At 37.6% G+C, this 23,340-nt stretch overlaps 1 protein-coding gene across 2 annotated transcripts in view; it reads right to left on the reverse strand.

Annotated features, from left to right (window-relative positions):
• Positions 1–23,340, reverse strand: part of INPP4B (inositol polyphosphate-4-phosphatase type II B) — a gene marked incomplete at both ends in the record, with an annotated part of 286,967 nt that overhangs the window by 16,345 nt on the left and 247,282 nt on the right. For both annotated transcript variants that reach the window (XM_082482899.1, XM_082482900.1), the window contains 3 exons: positions 13,079–13,233; positions 18,444–18,556; positions 22,818–22,915. In XM_082482899.1, coding sequence (XP_082339025.1) covers positions 13,079–13,233; positions 18,444–18,556; positions 22,818–22,915 — 366 coding nt within the window. The remainder of the gene's footprint in view (positions 1–13,078; positions 13,234–18,443; positions 18,557–22,817; positions 22,916–23,340) is intronic.

The raw sequence follows: 23,340 nt of genomic DNA on the forward strand, positions 1-23,340 counted from the left end.
GACTGAAAACAGAATCTGAGATACCTCTGTCACAAAATAATTTAAACAAAATCAGCTAAGACTACAAATGCCCTTCTGGATTACTGTGCTATGTGTTTGCTCAGCACCCTCTTACCAGTGAACACCCGTTGTCTGAAAGTGATAAAAAATGTCTGATTTGAAAAGTGCTACTACACTCAAGTTTCATTATCCACTAACAATAGCTCTATCACATTATATGAAGTGACCAAATTTTCCCAGCACTTCTACCTCATCTACAAACAACTGTCTTCACCTAAAGATAGTAAACCTACAGGGTTTCATTCACAGGACATGAAGGTCTCAAGTCTTTTAACTAAATTTTAATTGCCAGTCGAAGCATGCAAAACAATCAGAAACCAGAGTGATACAGAAATTAAGTAATCTAAAACTGTTTCTTGTCTTGGAAAAATATTTGCCAAGTTTGTAAGCCATTTTTAAAAAATAATTTCATTAAGTCACATAATAAAACAGCAACGTGACAAAATGAAGTGCACCAATTCCTATGTTTCTACATTTTCTTTACTATAATTATGTATGTGTGCGTGTCATGTGCTATACTACACAGAGCAACGTACTTAGGAGGCAAAACTTTGCTGTATGCAATGTTGCCTTGTCAAGGCACCACAAAAAGGTGATTTCAATCTTTTTTAGCCAGAAAAAATATTTTACTGATTTACAGTCTACCAGATTAAAATTACACAAATTACAGCCAGCCAGACAATAACCTCAGTCACAGAAAATACTCTAATACTTCTGTAGAGCAAAGTAAGCATGAAACATAAGGCCACATCCACCCTAAGGGCTTCATGGAACAACATAATTTTCCCTTCAAGAAAGGGCAGGGGAAGTAAGTTGCAATGAGAACACAGGACAGTATCTTACAGAATGCAGCAAGGCAGGTTAATGGGGGAAAACCAATCCTACAGGAATAAAATGGATACCCCTCTAACTTGGCAGCACCTCTTGGGCCACCTCCACTGCACAAGAAGGAAAATAAACAGCATAGTAGTGGTCTGACATGTAGTAGCTCACTTTAAGAAGGAATTCAAGTAGCCTTGTCACATGGCGAATGAAGTTATGTGACACTGAAATATGTAACTGAAATGTCAAACTGTATTTAAAGCAATTCTCTACAAATTTGCTGATAATACCATTGTAGCAACAATTTTTTAGAGAGAAAGAGGACATAGGGAGCAACCTTCTCCCCCCGGCAACAACGCAGTAAGAAAGCAAGAGAGGACTTTATTCGGTATGATGTTGAAGGAGGACTATCTACCAACATCCAGGCAGCATACACACCAGTTCAGCAGTGTCCAGCAGGGAAAGAGGCTTTAAGCACGCAGCCAGCGCTGCTGCATGCGGTATGTCAGCATGAACCCAAGTAGCAAAAAAGAGTGGGAAAAGAGAATTATTAATGTGCATAATAGCGAATGTCAGTAAGGCAACGAACCTCTTTGTAAGCATTGCTATTGCACATACAGCAACACAACTTTTATTTAAAACAAACCGGACGATGAGAAGAGTTCCTGTTTACAAAATAGTAGATCCCAATTTCCAGCAAAGAGGAGGACTGTACGGTCATGAGAAAGTGACTTGACACCTCTATACCATTTTTCTCCCATCAAAAAGTGAAAAAGATACAAGTGCATTTCTTTATCTCACCCTCTGCTTGTCAATTATAAGCTTTTTGAGTCAAGAACGTTTGACATTAAGGAGTGTCTGCACATCTGCTCCAATCTCACCTCTTGACCTACTTCTAATACATTTAACTAGTGATTATTAAGCGAAAAGCATTTAGCGCATATGTAGCTTAACCCGTTAGCTGTTGCTACACGGGTGAGAAAGTGGAGAATACAATGCAAATAAGAAGTGATAAGGTACCAGAAAGTTTCACATTTTCTTCAGGATACAAACTCACTCCACATCTTTTTTATTGTAAGATCTTAAATGAGACAACATCTTAGAAATACCTAGCAACATAAACTAGTAGCAACGTGTAAGTAGGATAGAGCACATTCTAAGCATACACTGATGACCACAAAAGGGGAGACAGCAAACACTGAACATGTCAGAGAGTGTTTAAAAACTCATGAATAAATATTCTAAGCAGTTATAACCAATATTATCAAAGCAGACTCTTCTGGAATTCCAGTTCATGGACCCTTGAGAATGAGATATTACTGCAACTGCTTGCTTTTGCCAGATGCTACTTTGATCCTTTCAAAACTAGCCAATAATGCCTTTGACAGCACGCCACTTCAGCCGTTTTTGTTAGCCTTCCCGAGGCATGCAACATAACAGCCATTTTATTAGCTGAAAAATTCAGAACAGAGATCATGCCAGTCTTGGTTAAACTAATGAGCTAAAAAAAAAAACCCACCCAAACCAAACAAAAAAGCAAAAAAAAAATTAGACTAAAGATGTTGAATTTATTTCCTGGCTGAAATGTAATATGAAAAACATTTCACAACAACCTACTGCAGACACTCCCGCGTATCACACCACCACAAGGCAGTTCGCTGGAAGTTGCTCAGCAAATCTTTATGTTGCCGATTACTTTGTATTCCATAGATGCTCCACTGTCAACAGTTATGAACGAGTTATAAATAGATTTAAATAAAAAAAAAAAATCAACAACTTTGGAGCAGTGAGGAGTGATTTTTGCAAAATGCATATAAAAACCAACATTATTTTGACAGGAATGATACATTTTCATCAGACTTGCCACTTTTCCCAAGACACAAACTGTTAGTCAGATGATCCTAGAGCATGGTCTTTCGTATAAATGTATGACTGTGATTAGATTGCTCCTTAATGCTTTCCTTTATTTAAGTAATCTAAACAAGTTCTTCATATCTGACAATGCTGACTGTTGACTGGGGTGGGTCTGTGGCTGAGGAGAAAAATATTTTTTTAAATCAAGGTGCAGTTCATTGATCCACTGCTGACAAAAATTAGCTGCTGCCTTTTTAGTCCATCTTCTTATAGAATCAAAGGTTACATGTTAGTGCTTGGTGTGAGGGGAAGGAAGATGCACTTGTGTATTCTCGCAACCTTTGGGCACGTTGACTGAGTTCAGCTAAATTCAAATGAGGGATAAGAAACCTCAAAGATGATTTATGTTCTCACCAGCGTAAGGAAACATACAGTCAAGCTGCAGAGACACGGTCAAAGGGAGAGGAAGTAGCACGAAACAGCAAGAAACCCATACAATGAATAAGCAGAGTAGAACGAGACGGAGATTTCTTATAAATGCCCAACTGTGGAAAAGCTTGAGTTGGGCCTCAGACAACCATTCCCCAAGAAAGTCTGTAAGCCATGAAAGGATACAGATACTTGTAACCACCCTAAAAAGAGACACAAACCTGACCTCATACTCGTTCACTGAGCTAACTATATCAGTACGGTAACCTTTAGTCCTGCAAATAACAGTATTTATATTAAAATTAAAGATGTTCGGAATACTTCAAGAGTTACCAAAGTACCCCCCAGAAGTGCTATTCTCTCCTTTAAGGAATAAAAAAAGGAAGGTTACAAATAACTGATTCAAAAAAGAACGATACCCCTAATGCCACAACACTATGAAATCTTTTACACAAGGGTAAGTGAAGCTTCTGAGTACCACAGGCAGAGGTATCTCCTGCCTCATTAACAGGTAATCTAACTAGGAGGCTGGGTCATATACCCAAAATATTTCATCCCATGACAGAAGTTACAGGGAACAGCGATTCCCTTCCCACCCTCTGAACCCCCAGATCTATGGGACTTGAACCTTGGCTTAGCCTTGCCTGGGATCCCAGGACTCTGCACAGGTAGAAAGTCTGCTCTGGCACCTTCCTGGGGCATTAGGAATACCTCCAACACAGGAGAAAACCCAGGTGCTTTTCCCACCGCTGGAAGACAATACACACGTGGCAACATCCAGGCTGGGGAGAGAAGATAAGCTGGCAGGGAAGTAAGCCCACAGCAGGGCACAGAACCAGCACTGCAGATGCACAGGCAAACCAGTGCCCAGTGATTTTGGCATTAGGTACGTTTAGAGTCACAATACAACTACAGCACCAGTAAGTCCCAAGGTTGCAGAAACCACTTATAGCTGTTATAACAGTAGGAATCAACTGTTGAGTGATTTGGCTGTGCATTTTGGGAGGCCTCCAACCTGTCCTTTGCATTAATTTCCTTATAAACACATACTTCCTATTCATAGAGATTATAGTAGAGGCTGAGGCTATTAGAATCTAAATTCCCCAAATTATCTCCCAAATTTATCTCTGAATGAACCAGAGAACAGGAGAGCAATATAATGCCGCTGGCTCTGTTATTGGGTGTAGTTCCTGCCAACTACAGATATCATCGTGGAAGTATGAAATGCATGATAAGTACATAATAGTCCAAATGGAAACTCCTTTGGAAACTGCAAACAGCTACGAGGACTTTAACTGCAAGGAAACACTGAGAAACAACTTGTTGCTGCTCGCTGCACCAGTGAAAGTCTGCCAGTGGTTGCCATAATGACGAGGACACATTTACGAAATGTCACCCACCAAGTCAGAGCTGCCACAGAAAGTAACAACTAGAAGCCACTACTCAGACTCACTCCTGAACTGAGCTGGGCAAGGCTACTGTCAAAGGAGTTGTTCAAAACATCATCCACCAAGGTGATACCGCAGGAGAGAAAGAAACAGGGAAACGCTCACTTGAAAGAAGAAACAGAGCAGCAGATCGAAGGGGGAGGGGGGCCGGGAAAGCAGGGATCTTATGGAAGAAAACTGGAACAGGAATGCTGGATGAGAAGATGATTATCTGAGCAGGGAGTATTCCTACAAAAGAAACTAAATTGGATTAAGGGAGCCTAAAATGAGAGCAAAAATATACCTAGCAATGTCTCTGTTACTGGCTTTCTACATAAGCCAACTAGAGCTGTAGCCCGACACTGCAGCATCTTTCTCCTGAAGCAAACTCTTCTATTACAAAACAACCTTTCCAGAACAGCAGCTAGTTGCTACCCTTTTCTGTGCCCCCTCCAACTTCTCCACAGTCTGTACGTGGCTGGGACTGCAGGAAGTTATGAGCTCTCCCTGCCCATGGTACATTATTCTGAGAAGAATATAGTTTCAGAGGCAGATAAATTCTTGGAGAGATGGGATTCGTGATAGTTTTAACCAGCTATTGTACACTATTATTACCCGCTTATTCTCATTTCCACCTCCTTTCTTATTTAAATTTTGGACTTGGCATTGGGTTTTTTTCCCTAGCTGTACATGGTCAAAGCCACAGTAATTCAGCTGTGGCACATGGAATTTGATCAGATAATAAATATGCATACAGGACTTCTCCCCCACGCTTTCCCAGAAAATCTTAATAGAAGTGAAACATAACAGGAAGAAACCTAGTATTACTCACTCTGGTGAGTACAGCGCATCTAGTTCCTGATTTCAGGTTAAGACCTAGTCTCTCATGGAAGTTCTGAATAAGAAATAGCATAAGCACTAAAGCACCAAACGAATGAGGCAATTAATGAAATCTTCTATGGACAACTAGAAGAATCCCAATAGTGAACACCAAACAATATTTTCAGATGATCTGACTGCTCGTATGCCAGATTTGCCTAACCATGGCATGTGAAGCCCAGAAAAACTGTGGTCCTGTAATCTATGTATGACAAAAGTGACAGAAACACTTTACATTAGAAGAGCCTTTTTAGGAGTTCAAATAGTGTAATCACTTTCCTTTTCCTTTTTTTTTTTTTTTTTAATCAATCAAGATGCAGTGTTTAAATTCACTGCTGCACTATTAAGGATACAAACACGGACTGTGGTACTAAATGGGAAAGCAAATTTATTGGATAAGGTTTTTTTCATTTGGCTCATTTTGAAAACTAAGCGATCACAGTGTACACCTGGTAATTAATTATACACCTTTCTCACTGTCTATACTGAATAATTAAAACATTCACTGAGAGAGAAGGCATAGCTCAATTCCCTATACTCTCATTTGGGTCCAGATATGGCAAATACTAATATGGGCTGGTTAACAGATCGTTTACCCTGTCGATATCTCAGTGAGAAATAAAACGTAGAAAGCAGAGCAGAAGTCAGAGTGGGGCGAGTTTTTGATCGGAATTCCATTAAATCTGGTTCTCTTTTGGTGAACTGTGTCATATACATCCTTAGGTCAAAGTGCAAGTACTCCCTTCAGCAAAAAGATCACAGGGAATCAACATTTCCTGTTGTGACAAAGACAAAACCCAAACACGGCCAAACATTTTCTTTTTCGATAGAAAAAGGGGAGGGGGGTGTGTGGGGTGTGTTCCCCCCTGTAGTACACTACAATTGATATATTAGTATGTTTTACTACTGGGTAGTTAAAATTTACTGTCAGGTTCTGAGTCCTCTTGAAGTATCCACCTTTCCTACATAATTAAAGAAGGAGAAGCAGGTGCATTTCACAGACTCACCCACCTAACGCTGGTGTTAAAAACTAGAGACAATACAGATTGCTTATGGTACTACCTTCCCCCCACGCACTGACAGGATAACTAAGCATTTACCTCAGAAATTCTGGTTTACTGCCTGTTGAAAAGCTAAGTGTTTCAGTGACGTAACATGGGTCACATCTCTAAATATTCCTTGCAAAGAGCGGCAAAGGTTTTTACTGTTTTCCCTTGAACACTCCCTTCCTTCCAAGTAATTAGTCCAAGAATATTAGTATAGGTTCCAGGGGAAAGGCAACTATAATTAAGGTTACACAATGCTTTCCATTAAGATTCTACTTCAATTGTTAGTTCGTTTTGAACGGAAAAAAGAAATCAAAATTACAATGTCATTTAAAGAAGAAAAAAAAGTACAGCTTTTTTTTTTTTTTTTTTTTTTTTGAGATGATTACTAGTACCTCCATGCTGAAGAACAGGATTTGATATTCTTCACCAAGGTAATAAAGGTATGAGAGATGTAACTACTGCAAGAGCCTGCTCCTGCAAGAATCTCAAATTACCTCTGCCTAACAAAGACTTGTTAAAATTCAGCAGGTACACGTTTTGAGGATTCAATCTGTGCCAGGTCAAGGGGTTAGACTTTGCCTTCCCGTTCTCCCAGGCAGATGATGACCGCTGCAATACGAAGCAAAAGCAATGAGGCAGGGGGACTGTCTCTCCTGTTCTCTCTATTGTTACTGAGGCCAATGCCCCAGCTCTGAAGAAGAGAAGAAAGACAGAGGCAGCCACACGCATCACAGAGGAAGGAGCGACCAGAGGGAAATATTCAAGCAATAGTCTGGTGAAAAAGAGGAAGATGAGAAAGTTCTCGTGAGAGAGTTCTCAGGACCCTGACTAGGGTGCTGATCAGAAAGAAGTCTGAAACTAGTATTTGGGAAGAAGTTGGAGAAACAAGGCACAAGCGAAATGAAACTTCTGTAGTCAGCTGGAGAACATTCTCCTGCAAAACACGGACTTGAACATCCGACCCCAGTGAAACAGACAAAACGTGTGAGGCTATAGTACAAAACAACTGCCAATTTTACTTACTTAATTTGCCCACGTAGAAGCCTGAACCCCACCAACGACCTTCCTGAGCCTGACATGGTGCAAATAAACTGTGTTTGTGTCTCCTTTTTTTTCCTGGCTTTTTTTTTAAAGCCTTAAAAACCAGAGAACTGCTTTAAAGACGAATTATAAAGATCAATTTTGTGAAATTGCGTATTTATATTAGAAAACTTCAGATTTAACACAGCACTTTCAAGCTACTGTTTGATACTTTGTCTGCAATTGTTCTCCTCCTTCCAGAAGGATGCTCAGAAATAGGCCTTTATTCTGAAACAGTCCAACAAAATGCCAGTTGCATTGATTCTTATTTCATCTTCTGACCGTCTCTCTCCATTTTATTTTCTTTTCCTCTGCAAACTGCTGCTATTTTAAAAAGTAGTAATTTAGTTTTAGAAAACAAAATTGACAGTGGTTCAATGCACCAAAACTAGACCTTGCTGTTACTTAATTGTCAGGCCTCTTTCAATACATTAGGTAATGTAAATCTTCCCATCTGAATTTTGTACCTCAAAATACAAATGTTAAGTTTCTAATGAACCATGGAATGATGGAAAAATCCACGTTCGAAGCAAGGCTCTCCCCTTTAAGTTTTGCTTACAGTACGCTAATAATCTTAGGAAAAAAAGAAGGGGAAGGTCAGATAGGCTGGAAAAAGAAAAGGTAAGAGGCCAACACGTGCTGTCTCTTCTGCGTGACCCCTCACTCACTGCATCTATTGCCACAAGCTCACAGGGGCAGGGTGAAAGCTGGGAGATGGGAGAAAGGCGAGGAAGATCTGCATGTGGATCCCAGGCTCTCATCCCGACCCTTTGCTCCTGCTTCCTAGTCCCTGTAGCAATCGCAACACTGTGGTGTTTGGTATAGGCCCTTCCGTGGCCAAGGTCCATCTCAGCCTGGACCTGTGGATTCCACCCAGAACATCTGGAAGTCCCTGATGAAAGAGCTATTACAGCTATCCCTCCTCCTCAACTTGCACATCTTTAACACGATCTTTAAGAAAATATGCCTTCAAACATCGCTTTAAAAAAGAGCTATTTGCTATTTTGCTATCAAAAGCCCATACCTTGTTGCCCAGACTATTCATTCTTTGTATTCAGGCTTCGATCAGATTTTTGATAGGTAATTTATCTAAAATTATCTGAAATATCCTTGACTGCTGGTTCAGGTGAAAACAGTGTGTCCTACATGGAGTCAAATTTTGTATTCAATGTCTGAAATATCTGACAGGTATTGTGCCCTGCCAAGAATGATGATAAGGCTGAAAGCCTGGAGGCTTCATCGTAGACAGTGGATTTGTCATTTCTTTTGCTTGTTTTTACTTTTGAGGCTTTATTGGAAACATGCTCAAAAATCAGGAAATTCTGAGGTTACTTACTACCCAAGGCCTCCAAAAGGGGCCCTGTCACTGAAATATTAAAACTAAATAGGTTCAGAAAAGAAAAAAAAAGAAAAGAAAAGAAAAGAAAAAATCAAATGAGTTTTACAGAACTGCTTCATCATGTGCTGCCTACCAGGGTCCAACCTCCCTTAAGCAATGACCAGCTCTAAAGGTGAAAAGTAGAATCGTGTCACAGATACTACAATGAACTCTGATAAATCAGTTTTGTCTCTCTACTGACTCTTGGAATACAGCTAACACTAAATGACAGGAAATATTCACGTATTGGTGAATGAAGAAATAAGAATATCGACAATTGCAAAACTTATGATTTGAAAACGGCAGCAACATTATAAATATGATTTTGGTACGGCGTGAATTGCAAGCACTTGATACAGAGGGGATAATATATGGATTTTCCTCATTCTGCACTATGCATGTCACTAAGATCAATGGAAGTCACATACATATACCAAGGAAACTACAATATGTAGAATTATTTATGGAACAGCCATCTCACATACACATCAATTGCAGCATCATAATGGCTAATGTTACACTCAGAAGACAAAATCATATATTATATATTGTAAGTGATAAAACTTGAATTCCTATCATCATTTTTCCTAAGGTAATGGGACAACTAGTGGAAGGATTTTTGCACAGCATTTTTTTTTTTTTTTATAAAGAAGTGATAAACATCATATAGTTTATCACTGCAAGACACTGATTCCACTTACAAACTAAGTCATTAAATAACAGCTACTGGCAGTATTTTCCAAAACAGTGCCGTGCAATGTACATTGAAGCAAACAAACTGAAACATCTGAAATCGCTTCTGGTTTGCTCAAAATACTAGGGACAGAGAAGCCAAAAAGCAGCAGCACGCAGAAGTCCAGCATCTCCAAACTTCTGGTGCAAGAAACCACAAACCCATGAGCACATGCTTCCCTTTACAACAGCCACCAAAGCTGTGTCAGCACCGGCAGGAAAAGAAAAAGCTTTGCAGCTACACAGACACCTTTATAATTTTCATATCTCAAAATTATGGCATTTCCAATAAAGGCTGCTTTTGAATCGCCATTTACTTTTACAACTCACTTTGTTTCACAATACTCTCTATCTCCTACTGTTAACTCTTGAAAGAAGCCTTTCAAAGATCAATCCAGTCTGTTCGGATTCTGGATGTTAAAATTGAATTTTTCCTTGTCTACTTGTTCTTTTGAAAGGCTTAAAAGTGATTTGTGGCAATCAGCATACAGGGATTTGATTGACAGAGTTTAACTAAGTGATCTAGAGAAGATTCATCAGGGAAAATTGCTAAAATTATAAATTAAACAGCAAACAGTTTTTCTCTGTCTGCTCTTAAAACAAAATAGTTTCTTTTAGATGTGAAAATCATTCTAAAAGCTTCCACAAGTAGTCAATGAAAAGCTTAGAAATGCACAGCATAATCTTTCAAATAACACTGCACTAGTAATCACATAAAAAGAAAGGATAAAAGGGCAAGCATCACAACAACTACCAAACAAGTCTGTTGACCTCATTCACACAAACCTCAAAAACGTAGCTGCCAAACTTCCCTCAAGTAAAATACAGGAGATTTAGTTGAAACACCATTATATCTCTTCCTGTGGAAATTATGGCTTTTTTTACCCCCCCTCTCTTTTGCCTGGCTGTTCTTTCCTACCCCATTTGCTCTCTCAAATTGCCTTTCTCTACAATTCATCTTTCTCCATCTGCCTACAAGAAGAGAGCCCAGCTGGAGGATCTGTGCCACACTACCTTGTCAGCGGTGGAGAGGGAGGAAAACCTGCGTCGCTTCCAGCACTGCTCCACAAACACCTCCAGCAACAGATGGGCAGTGGGGAGGAAGAAACAGTCCCTAACGAACATCTGTAGCACCAAAGACATCAAAAAAAAGCACCCAAAGACAGCTCTTAAAATTGTCTGACCAACTCTCAATAGGAGTACCCTAGAGTTAAGTACTACATGTCCCCATTTGACATTTTTTATTCTTCTGTTCTGAATTTTTGGGCTTTAATTCACCTGCTCATGAGAAAAAAAGTTGGCTGCTCATTTATTATATATTTTTTTTTAACCTTCAGTTGAGTGAACAGCGTTATACAGATAGAAACTAGCATAGGTAAAAGATCTATTTATTTATTATTCTGATGGTACAGCTTACTTTGTACGCTACTACCAGTACTTGCAAGGCCCTTGCTTTAAGTCCCAGACAATCCTACCATCCAGGTAAAAAATATTGCCTTCCATCCAACATAGCGTCTACTTCTGTTCAAGGCTGTTTCAAATTTACAGGATATTAGCAGGATAAAGCTTTTCTCTGTTTAAAACTACAACAAAAATATAGAATTAACATTTTTGTGATGGTGCTTCAACCTCATAAACCCATCTGCTCATTTATTTTTTAAGTTTTCTCCAGATTTTCTGGGCTTTTCACCATTCTTTTGCGACTCCAATTGATTGTTATCTGCAAATGTAACGAATGTGTTAATCTTCTCAGCTTCCAGATTAGTTATGTGATATAAAAGCTTACATTTTAGTCTACAAAAACCTACTACGCTTTTGTACTAACAAGTTAGTTTGTATAAATATCAGGGCTTCCTTTTTTAAAATCGTGCTTATATCTGTGAAACTTTTGCACTCTACTACTCAATGGCATTCTAACATAGTAATGATTTTATATAATTAGTTTGCCTGTATCTGGTAATTTACTGTAGCTTACACGCTTTTGTATTTATTGGAGACATAAAAGAAAAAAAACATATTTGAAATGCCAACACAAATGAAATTTAACACAGAAAACTCAGAAATTTTTCATTAATGATAAAAGACGTGGTTATGAAAGACTGCACACAAGTCATTCACTCACTGAAATAGAGCAGATGCTATGGGATTTATGCAAGCTGATGACACATACAAAACAGTACACCTCAGTTTAATGCGTTGCACTACACTAGCACCTTGCAAACCAACTCTACATCTAAGCCATCTCACTCCTCTGCTCAATTACTCTTTGTAAACATCACCTTTTTTCTTTAGAATATCTTGCCAAAAGACAGAAGGGCCCTACATGTCTAAACCTACAGTATTGATCTAGACATTAAACACCTAATCTGACAATACTAAATATTAAGGTCAAGAATTATCAATTATAGACTTTAAACGTGATTGTTTTTCTTTGTAAATCCAACATACAAGCAATTTGTGCTTCATATAAGCACAAGATACAATTTAGTTATTTCTTTGCAGGCTGACCAGAATATTTTCTATTAGTTTTGCAGTGACTTTTGTTATATATTATTTGAATGTTGTGGATACATTTTTTTAAACTCTTATAGAAAATATAATGCAGTATTCATTAAAGCCAATGATGAAATTTTCTTCGGAGAATATAGCATCTGGATTCATTTTATGATCAAAACTTGTTTGCTCAATTTTTTTTTATTCATCAAAGAGTCAGATAATCAGAAATCTTTGCATCTTTTAATTACACATTCCTAATAACATTGGCCTCAATTTCTGCATAGTTGTAATTCAGAATGAAACATTTATTTATTCATTTATTTAAACACAGTAAAGATTTTATCAGATATTAATGGGGACCACCATCAGTCCAAACCTATTTGGATGGTTTTTTATTTTTAACAACATAAGCTAATAAGAATGGCCGTCTGTAACAAATGCTTATTCTGCTTTCAGAATATTTGTCTAAATTTTACACAAATGATTTAATAAGCATGTAAGCATTTAAAAAAATATTCTTAAAACAGAAAATAACATTTTTTTTTTAATATGGTCATAGAACATTATTAAAATTTTAAGCCTTATGAAAGCCTAAGAAATTGTTAAAATAACTATTTACTTTGGTCACATTCTACAATCAGTGAAGTGACATGAGGTTTCACATATCTAGGAAAGCGTTAATTAGTGACGAATCACGCAGTTGCAGAGATGTTGCATGCAAAAGTGACTTACCAGCTGTCATGCTGCTGGTCAGTTCTCTGCTAGATCAGGACTGGGGCCTGTTGCACATTCGCAACCGGCTTTAGAGCGTTCTGTACCGTACTTCCTGGCTTAGCTCAAAACGCAAGGGACATGCAAGAACCTCCACGTACCTTCTCATACAATCCAGCGCCCGAATAAAGAAGTCTTTGTGAAGCTGATGTTCATCCCTCAAGATGGAGCACTGCTCCAGCGTCACTGACATGGATGTCCGGTCTTTGGCACTTTTGCAACAGGTGAAACGGACTCCATTCAGCTTACGGCAAATCTGAAACACAGGCAGATGTCAAAGGAATGCCATTTTCACACCTCGTGTTCTCTATACACTAAGCAGACTGCGAAACTCCCACAATTTTGCAATCACAGACAATGAATACAGCAAATTACAGTATTTCTCAAGAAGAAAATAGCTTTTAAAAGGTAGGAACTCCAACTTGATGTGTGTCTTTGCAGTTAAATCAGTTATTAGCACTGCCGTGGGGATTTTCATATTCTATGGATTATGCCCATGCTGGCCTGACACAGTGCCACAAAAGGTGAACAAGTTGTGCTGAAAAGAACTGTAAATTTATCTTTTGTTTACGAATTTGCAGCATTAACACTCTACAAAAATAGCAGCAAAAGATTATAGCTACAGATCTATAGCCTATTTCTGATTTATCCAAGGGATGCATTTTAAAAGCAGATATTCAGGGCTTTCATTAGCAGGAGAAGCCTACAAACAACCTGCCCACTGAGGAAAAAGGAGCTTTTATTGATTTTAAGAGAGCGCTGCACACAATCTTGTACTGCACTCGCAATCAAGTCTCTCTCCTGCCCACCACCCCCCTGCCAAGTGAAGCAAGAAACTGATGGTGGACCCAACAATAAACCCCAAAAATCTGCTATTCTTAGTCCTAAGCATTTTAAGCAAGTCACTAAAATGTCTACACCTACTCCAGCTTACCAAAGCATTGCATCCAACTTCCTGAAGTTGAAAGAAAAAGTATTTGTTAGCCTAGACTATAAAAGGAAAAGTTGCTTCATTTTTTCCTCGCTTTGTGACAACCACCCTATTCAATTAAAGCTTCATTATCTGAACACCTAATGAATGTTGCAAAAAGGAAGAAAAAATTTGACAAGTCTTAACTCAGACTCATGGATGTAGAGGACTAACTTCTCATAAAGGTATGGATTCAGACACATCTGATTTTAAATATAGTCCTTATTTTCAACGGGTAAACTGTTCAATGCGTGACCCAGAACAATTACAGCTTAACATAAATGACTGCCACGGAGCGTCTACTTCCACTGTACACTTTGACAAAATTATAAGGGACATGGAAAACATGACATATTTTTCAGGATAATTTCTCAACCTTAAGAATCAGTCTGTGGTTGTACCAGCTCATTATTTTATACTTTGGGATCAAACAATATTTTACTAAATAAAGAAAAAATTGAGGGAAAGCTGGTGTGTCCAACTGTGGGTCTGCCTTTCCCCGATATAATTTGTCCTAAGAAAACACAGTACTGTACTTTGCTTGCTCCTGTCCCTGGACAATCGTAGTTATAACAGTATCAAAAAAGGGAATACGAGAATAGGGCAAGGCAATAAATTAGGAACTTCTCAGCTTGGCTATCAAGTTTTTACTTGGGATCTTGCAGGATGAAACTGGAACATCATCTTCATAATCTCACTTCAGCAAATAAGCACTTTTTTATCCGTTAATTGCATTCTCAGAAATTCTATTAAAATCAGTGGCCCAGACAGTACTTAAAGTCTTTAAGGTTCTTGCGATATCGTGGTAAGGGCAATCTCAAAAGTTGAATCCAGGGAATTAATTAATTGAATTTAACTTTGAACTCAAAGTACAGGCTAGTAAAGGAGAAGCTGTGAGTGTTTTTGCCCTCCCATAATTCAAAATTTTAAAACTTAAATCTGTTTGGAAAATTTGGAAAGTTGCATTGGGATTTAAATAAAGTACTATTAGAAAATTTTTTTAAAGAAAGTATCAAGCAGGTCTGATAATGCTCTGAACGGAGTTAACTGCTTAATTGAAGAGATTAATTCTCTTTACACTAGTCTCTTTTGAAGTCCATGAGTCATTGTGACTATTCAAAGTGGATGAGTCACAAGAAAAAAAAACAGGTAATTTATTCTGGATGAGTGATGGCCCCTGATGCGGAGAGGGGAGACTAAATCCCAAATCTGGGCTGACAGCATACATATAAATTGCTGGCTAGTGAGAGTCAGTTTTGAACTGAGAAGCATTTTAGGCACAACAAGCAGATGACCAAAAGCACAAGCTTATTTTGCACCAAAGTTCAGTACCAACGTCTGAAGCATTTTAAAGTTGATTAAATAGAAAACAATCTGTTAAATTAAATAATTAAAAAAAAATCTTTAGATTCTGATTTAAGGAGAAATGTAGGTTAACCCGACAGGCTGGCCCAGATAAATCCTCAGAATTATAGAATCATTACGGTTGGAAGAGTCCTTAAAGATCATCGTGTCTAACCATTAACCTAACACTGCCAAAACCACCATTTAACCACGTCCTTAAGTGCCACATCTACCCGTCTTTTAAAGACCTCCCGGGATGGTGACTACCACTTCCCTGGGCAGCCTGTTCCAATGCTTGACAACAACCCTTTCAGTGAAGAAATTTTTCCTAATATCCAATCTAAACCTGCCCTGGTGCAACTTGAGGCCGTTTCTTCTTGTTCTATTGCCTATTGCTTGGGAGAAGAGACTGACCCCCACCTCACTACAACCTCCTTTCAGGTAGTTTTAGAGAGCGATAAGGTCTTCCCCCTCAGCCTCCTGTTCTCCAGGCTGAACAACCCCAGTTCCCTCAGCTGCTCCTCATAAGGTTTGTTCTCTAGACCCTTCACCAGCTTTGTTACCCTTCTCTGGGCACGGTCCAGAATCTCGATGTCTTTCTTGTAGTGAGGGGCCCCAAACTAAACACAGTATTTGAGGTGGGGCCTCACCAGTGCTGCGTACAGAGGTACAATCGCTTCCCTAGTCCTGATGGCCACTCTATTTCTAATAGAAGCCAGACGCAGTTCGCAAAGCAGCAGCAGTTAAACAAAGTAAATCATTAAAATGGACCAACACAGTGATCTGATGCTCCAGAAATGTAATAACAGACACTACCAAATATATGGTAATATCATCATATCAGAATACACAGCTTACAATTAGTGTCCAGCCTGAATTTTATCCTGTTTTGCTCACTTCTTTCCAAAATATATTGAAGATATAAGAGGAGGAGAAATAGACTTAACATTTATTAAAGCTTTAGAAAGTCTCTCTTACGAACACAGATTTAAATGGTTAGGATTTTGATTAAATTTAAAGATGATGAAGTTATTAAAGTTAACGATAAAAGCATATAAACCCATGAAGACTAAAACAAGGATAAATGAATACTCTGATTATTTCTCCTGATATAAGGCAGAGGATGCAGGATTCAGCTTAGGAAACAAAAATATAACATTTAAATCTCTGTCCCATTACATCTAGAATGAGAAATATTTGTGATATCAGTTTGCAAAAGTTGACTTTTAAAACGCAGATGTATTCTCACAGTCCCATCACAAGAGGAATTACATGCAGGTGCAGATACATATGCATATCCATGTATAATCTCGTACATCTACTGCAATAACAAGTGATATCCTTACAGCAGGGAATCACGCCTTTCCAATAAATAAATGTAACATAGTATTAACAGTGTGTAGATAATGGGTCCAGAAATACTAATTTCAGAAGGTTACAATGAGGTAACATAAAGAGAAATAGAATACAGCAAAGGAAAAATTTGAAACAGTTTGTATGTCCAAAGAATACTTTTTACCTATGAAATGATTTTCAGGGAATCCTGAATAGGTGGTAGAATACAACTTTCTATATCCAAAGATTAAGTAGATTCTGTCATATTCTTTGTGGCTCATTTTGCACTATCCTGTACTGATTTATCTTTTACGTCTTTAAAAAGCAATGTTTCATAGTAATTGCAGAACTGGTACTGCAAAAAAAGCTTATATTTTTACTCACAACGGATTTATAGTGCAACAGCATATGATAATATTTATTAACCACAAGGCAAAATGTTATTAGCAATATAAAAAAATTACAGCAGTGTTATTAATACAGAGACTCAGTTAATATTGTCCTGTTCCTGGTGTTAATGAAAAGTCATGGAAAATTTTATTAATATTTTGTATGAGATATTTATTTGCTTTGAAGGGTATATGCATTTGAAAGTTCCCCAAAACACAAGGTCTAGGTTCAGTTTCAGTAGATACCAAAGACTCAAGTCTCTACTTGTATAAATGGGTAGAGACGCGAAGGGTACTTCTAAGACAATCACCTGGTTGAATTTCACATTCCTGAAAAGCTTAAGCTCTTAGTAAATATCTAAGGGATGTTTTGTTGGGGTTTTTTGTGGTTTGTTTGGGAAACATAAAGGAATTACATGAATAAAGCAAAATAAGTATTATCCATTATGCATTATCCATAAACATTTTTCTTTGTGTTCTCCCTGTGTCTGAACATCTGCGCTTTGCCTATCTAGCTTATTTTGTGTTGCTATCAGTGCCCTTGGAGGGGCTGTCATGGTGACACTGGCTAAAAAAACAACAACATAAAATGCGATTGACTAAAAGTTGTCCTGATACCATTAAACACTTATTTATAAACACAAGTACTTTCATTACAGAAAATCAAAAGTTGAGTGAAGCAATATTAAACAAGAGCCAGAGCAAGTAATCATGTTCTGCATCACACCTCAAGGCTTACAGACACTAAACAATAAGAGGAGAATATTATGAATAACCAAATTTTATATTATCAAAGAACGGATATGATTTTAAACAACAAAAGAAGTTAAGATACTGTAGCTGAATACTGTATTGTCTCTCTCATGTGCCGTGATATATTTACAGCTATGCATGATCATCCAAGGAATGGATTCTGCCCATACTGGGGATGAAGGGAACCCTCTGCCTAAAAACAGGCTCAGTTAGCTAAATTAAAAACATGCCCCAAACGAAAAGAAAACCTCTTTTATCCTGTTACACAACTCACTGAGATAAATGAAAAATCCTGCATCTGGGTCAAAACAACCCCAAGCAGCAGCACAGGCCACCACTGCTTGGCTAGGAGAAGCTCTGCAGAAAAGGGCCTGGAGAATGCAGAGGGACAAAGTGACCAAGACCATTTCTCACGTTGAATTCTAGCCAGTTCTACCAGTTAGGAAAGCCAGAAAAAGAAAATATCTGTAAATGAAGCGTAGGAAGAAAAGATATGTTCATGAGTGGGACGAGAGACCATCAGAATGGAAATGTTAGAGAGCCATTTCAGCATATCTATCTACTCTAATAATTGAGTTTTCCAATCATATCCTTAAAATCCATTACACTTAGAATATCAGCAGGCATGTGAAAATTACTTCATCACGTGAACGTATCTTAAACAAGAGAGTTTACCGTCGCAGCCAGCCACATGATTTCTACATTCTTTCTCTTTTTGGCCTGGATATTTTGATGTAGATTTTCTAGCAATCCCTTTAAATCATTTTGTTCTTGAAAATGTGGTAGACCTGGAAAAAAAGGATGATAAGGTTGCTCGTTATGGTAAGGTTGATGATACAGCTATGCTGACTAAAGAACACCCATATTAAAGAACAAGTCTATTACTTACAGCCTTATTTCAGAAAATAGCATGGAAAGCACCTGCTAAATAGTTAGCGAATAAGCAAACCTTATTTCTTTCCAAGTACTGGGTTGTCCTCCCTAAGATCTTCACCGTGGAAAATAAAAGTGTCTTCAACTTTTATCTTATAAATGGATGGTGAAAACATTCAAATCTCTGCTCTAGTTCTGTTCCTCAACTATTATAGACATTCAATGGAAATGAGTAGAGAAATAACTGAGTGTATTAAAAGCTGCTTTGATGGGATGATTTTTTTTATTTTTATGTTAAAATGTTTTGCTTTTGTTTACAAAATTGAACATATCTTTTTTTTTTTTTTTTTTTTAAAGGATGCTTTAGTTCCTAATATAACATAGCAGGAGGGTTAAACAGCATTAAATACCCCCTCTCCCCCACCCCAAAATCTAACAAAGGATATTTTTCAGTCTGAAATTAAATAGGATGTTAGTTTTGAAATACAAAATAATTTCAGGTTTACTTAAAATGCAAAATTTTGCCTAATTGCCCTGGGTATGGCAACTGAGCTGAAGTTTTATTAATCATAGATGTCTAGATGGAATTCAAGAGCAGGCAATTTTATTTTCTCTTCTGCTTTTACACGTATTTATCGGAGGGTTTTGTTCTAATGTTACCTTTACATTCATTAGTTTTGAAAATAAATAGAAACAACCAAAATCTCCTTTTGGAAATTATTTCTTCTTATGGTAGTAAATTAAAAAGAAATTTAATAATAGTTATCACCAAAGAAAGGCTCAGAACCAGTTGAAACAAAATTAAACCAAATTGTTAAATTGATATATTTTTTCAACAAGAAAAAATAGGTCGTTCCATCCAGTGTGAAAAAAAAATCCCAAACCCAACACCCACCCAAGCCTCAAACCCTAAGATTTATATTCAATTCAGAGAGTAAAAATGAGACAACTACTAACACAGGTCAAAATCCATTCTCCTAAGCTTATCGCAGCTGGAATGATCTCCCTTATCAACAGGCTTTTACCTTTTATCTCTAATGAATTCTGTAGCTTCCCTTATTCATCATTCATAGTAAGAAGTAATTTAAATATATTCAGAAAGATGTATTCTAAAAATATCTAAGTTGCCTTACCCTTAATATATTGTCAGAAAGAAAAAAATGCAGAAAAAATACACTCAAACTAATTTTGTAATAATCTTGATGAGGATTGTTTTATCTGTGTATTAAAATTGCTGATCATACAATTAGATAATGCAGAACATATAAAAATACATCACAACCTGCTAGCGTATTATACTTATCCTGCATCTGTTCCTTTAAAACACACAGCGTACGACGAGTACTCTAAAAAGATGCTTCCAGATGAGAATGTATAACTAGGTAAACGTTTTATTGCTTCAAAGCAGTTTGCCTTTGGTTCACAGCAGAAAATGCATCATCTCAGAGAGATGACTTCACCATAGGTAAAGCAAGAGTCTCCTAATTTGTCGTATCGCCAAATGAGCTGCATCTTAACTGGACATGATCAATCGCTGAAATTCCTTGTGTCACAAAGTAGTATTAAACTGTCAAATCATTCTCATAGATTATAAAGGGGAGAAGCGGGGAAGTACAAAACAGACTCATAGACTTCGTGTTGAAAATGCGTGTACTGCTACATGCATTATGATGCCATGGAAGAAAATCCTTATTTGCTTGCAGGATTTCTAAACCTTGCGTGCATCCTTCTTCTCATGTGAGACAATACTTTGCACACTGATGTTCCTGTGGGTGTTAGGTATCAACCCAGCAACACCAAATATCACTCACAACATGGTTTGCTCCGATTTAATGCTTTCAGCTGTTTAAATTGAGTTCCGAGCCGTTCTTTTCAATTAATTATGTCCTACTAAACAACAATCATACATTTTTGTACCCTTACTATCATTAGCCATTCTATAAAAGCAGTACTATTTTGGAGCTTAACCAGAACTACATTTGGTTGGCATTTTGGGTAGGAATCTTTCTGGAAGCATGTCGTTATTTTGTTTTCAGATTTTCCCATTACAGAATCAAAGAGATTCAGAAACAGGAAAGTGACAGAGTGCATATTCATCTAAAAGACAAGAGAAAGTCAGTGGTTGGCATGTGCAGTTACATGCAGCTGAAGACTTTTAATAATTGGGAATAGCGAGAAAGCTAGAATATTACTGGCAATGGGAATTACAAAGATGAGAGAAAAACTAACAGCAAAGGTTGCAGTGCCTTTATAGGAGTGGAAAATCAAACTCTTTGAAACGGAATATACAAATGAAGCAGCAGGCAAGTGAGGCTGCTTAAGGACAGTGGATGCAATAGCCTGGCCAACAGGGCCATGAGTCCTCAAATTCTGTGTGGCTTTATGAGCACTATTTGTAACTAACAGCTTTGTGAATCAGGTTCTGCATTTATTTTGTAGCACAGATTTGGCACTACAGAAAACTGTCTGGAAAGGTGTGACAAAACCATCAAGGAGCCATCAATACTGAATGGCTCTCACTTGGCTACAATACCAGGGCTGCTGCCAGCTTGGATGGAGGTTTATCTTCCTAAGAACTTGAGCACAGAGGTGGGAGAACCAGGGAGGAATTGCAGTTGTTGTCCCCCAGATGAACAACTTGGAGAGCTTCACTTTTTTCCAGGGAGCCCTTGAAGCCAAAAGAATGATTCTGTATAATGGCAGGGAGCTACAGGGAAGGGCAATGGCACCAGAGGGTGCTTTGTGTTCTGTAAAAATTTGGACGAAGATCTTAGAGGTAGATAAAAAGCAAGAAGGTAATAATAACCAGAAAAGAGATGATGAATTAGACAAGAGTAGTTCTCAAAAGCCTGCACAGTCTGGAAGAAGTCCAGGAAGACTGTGTGGCTCACTAATAATCCGTCTGCAGGAAGACAGTACAAGGTTAGTTTCTGTTAATTAAAAGCAGCCAATACTATCTGCATGCAAATTTTTGCTTTTATATAATCAGATCCATTTATGAGGCAGCAGATCTACTTTAGACCTAACCCCAGATGAGGTTAGGTTTTCAGGATGCTTTCCTGGCAGAATTCCCCTAAATTAATTACTAACTTCTTGTATGAATTTCTCTGTAGAAATCCTAGAAATACTACAGATGTGGGTGGATGGATGGGCATACTGCCCACTGTTTAGGAACAAAGATTTCACTTCTGTCAAAATTATTAGCAAATGAAAATCATCCTGATATAAAAGATAAACATGTACACATATACAATGACACATTAGATGCAACTACAAGTACACACATGTAAGGAATAATTTGCAAAAGTAATCAACACAAGGTGTTCTGTAAGAGAACAGAAGCTTTGCATGGGATTTTAACCAGCAGTATTCACCATGAGGAGTTACGCGTATGTCCTATAGGATCATAGATATTTAGATTAAAAAGATTTGCTTCCCCCTCCCTCCCCCCCCCTGCCTTTACCCAAGGGAAGGAGCAGAGACCTAAATCCAAGCTATTTAAAATATTTAAAATCAGGCTGTAAAATCTGCAACATTTGGGAATATAATTTAGGCATTAAGACTACTTTAACAGGATTAGATTGATACAAATGGTCTTTCCAGTGTTTGCTTGCAACAATCAAAGTAACGAACAGTAATATTAATGATACCAAATATCTATAAAATTGGAACATAGGGCCTATTCTAATGGCATTATGCTATTAATATCAGCAACATTGTGATGTAGCTCATTGCTTGTATTTGCATCTGCAGATTTCTCAGTGGTTTGCTATACCTTAACACATACTCAAGATAAGAATGGAGGGAATGACTGAAACTGATGAAAATTCCCACCGACTATTTCTGTACAAATATAGCAGGTACAGACTGTCCTCTACTCGAAAGATTAAAAAGCATATTATATTAATAATTTAAAAGAGTTTAGTTCATCGTTACGCTGTTTCACTCTCCCTGTAGTTTCTGCTATGGCCTTGGGCCTGCAATCATTACTTACTTCAGCAGGGCTGTGTACAGGCACAAGGTGTTTAACTTCATGGAACAAGTTATGGGATTGAGGCCTAAATCTAGAAACTGCACACTAACTTTCTGCTAATATCACTATCTTATAATCTTTCAGATTCATAATCTATCAGAGCTTTTCAAAGCCATTTGGATATTGCATTATTTTGTACTCACAATCAGGAGGCATTTTTTCCGTAAACAGCTTGTAGTATTCTTTTAGAAGTTCTAAGTTTTCCTGGTTAATGTTTTCCTGCAAAGTGGTATCTCCAAACCTATAAAAAAGCATAGTAAAATGATGAAAATAAAAACCCCCAAACCAAAACAAAGCTAAATTATCCTTCTGAATTATTTCTTTGCATAAAGAAATAACTTTGATTTTTTGTGTTTGTTTTTTCATGTTGAATGTACTAGTTTTTTGCAAAAGTACAGTTGCTGATCTCTCCTGTGCTTTAGAACCAATATTTGGGAATGACGTCATAAATTTTGGATAATTCTTCCAAAAATTTATGGACAACGTAAACCATTTACAGACAAACATTCAATAAAGCAAACATTCTTTTTCCCTTCACAAATCCTAAATAAATTCAAGATATAGGTGGATGGGTAGGCATACTGCCCACTCTTTAGGAACAAAGTTTTCACTTCTGTCAATTCTTTGTGGGAATTTCAAATGGCACCACAGGCAGAAAACACCCAC

This window comes from Vanellus vanellus (assembly GCF_965231255.1).
Source record: "Vanellus vanellus genome assembly, chromosome: 4".
NCBI lineage: Eukaryota > Metazoa > Chordata > Aves > Charadriiformes > Charadriidae > Vanellus > Vanellus vanellus.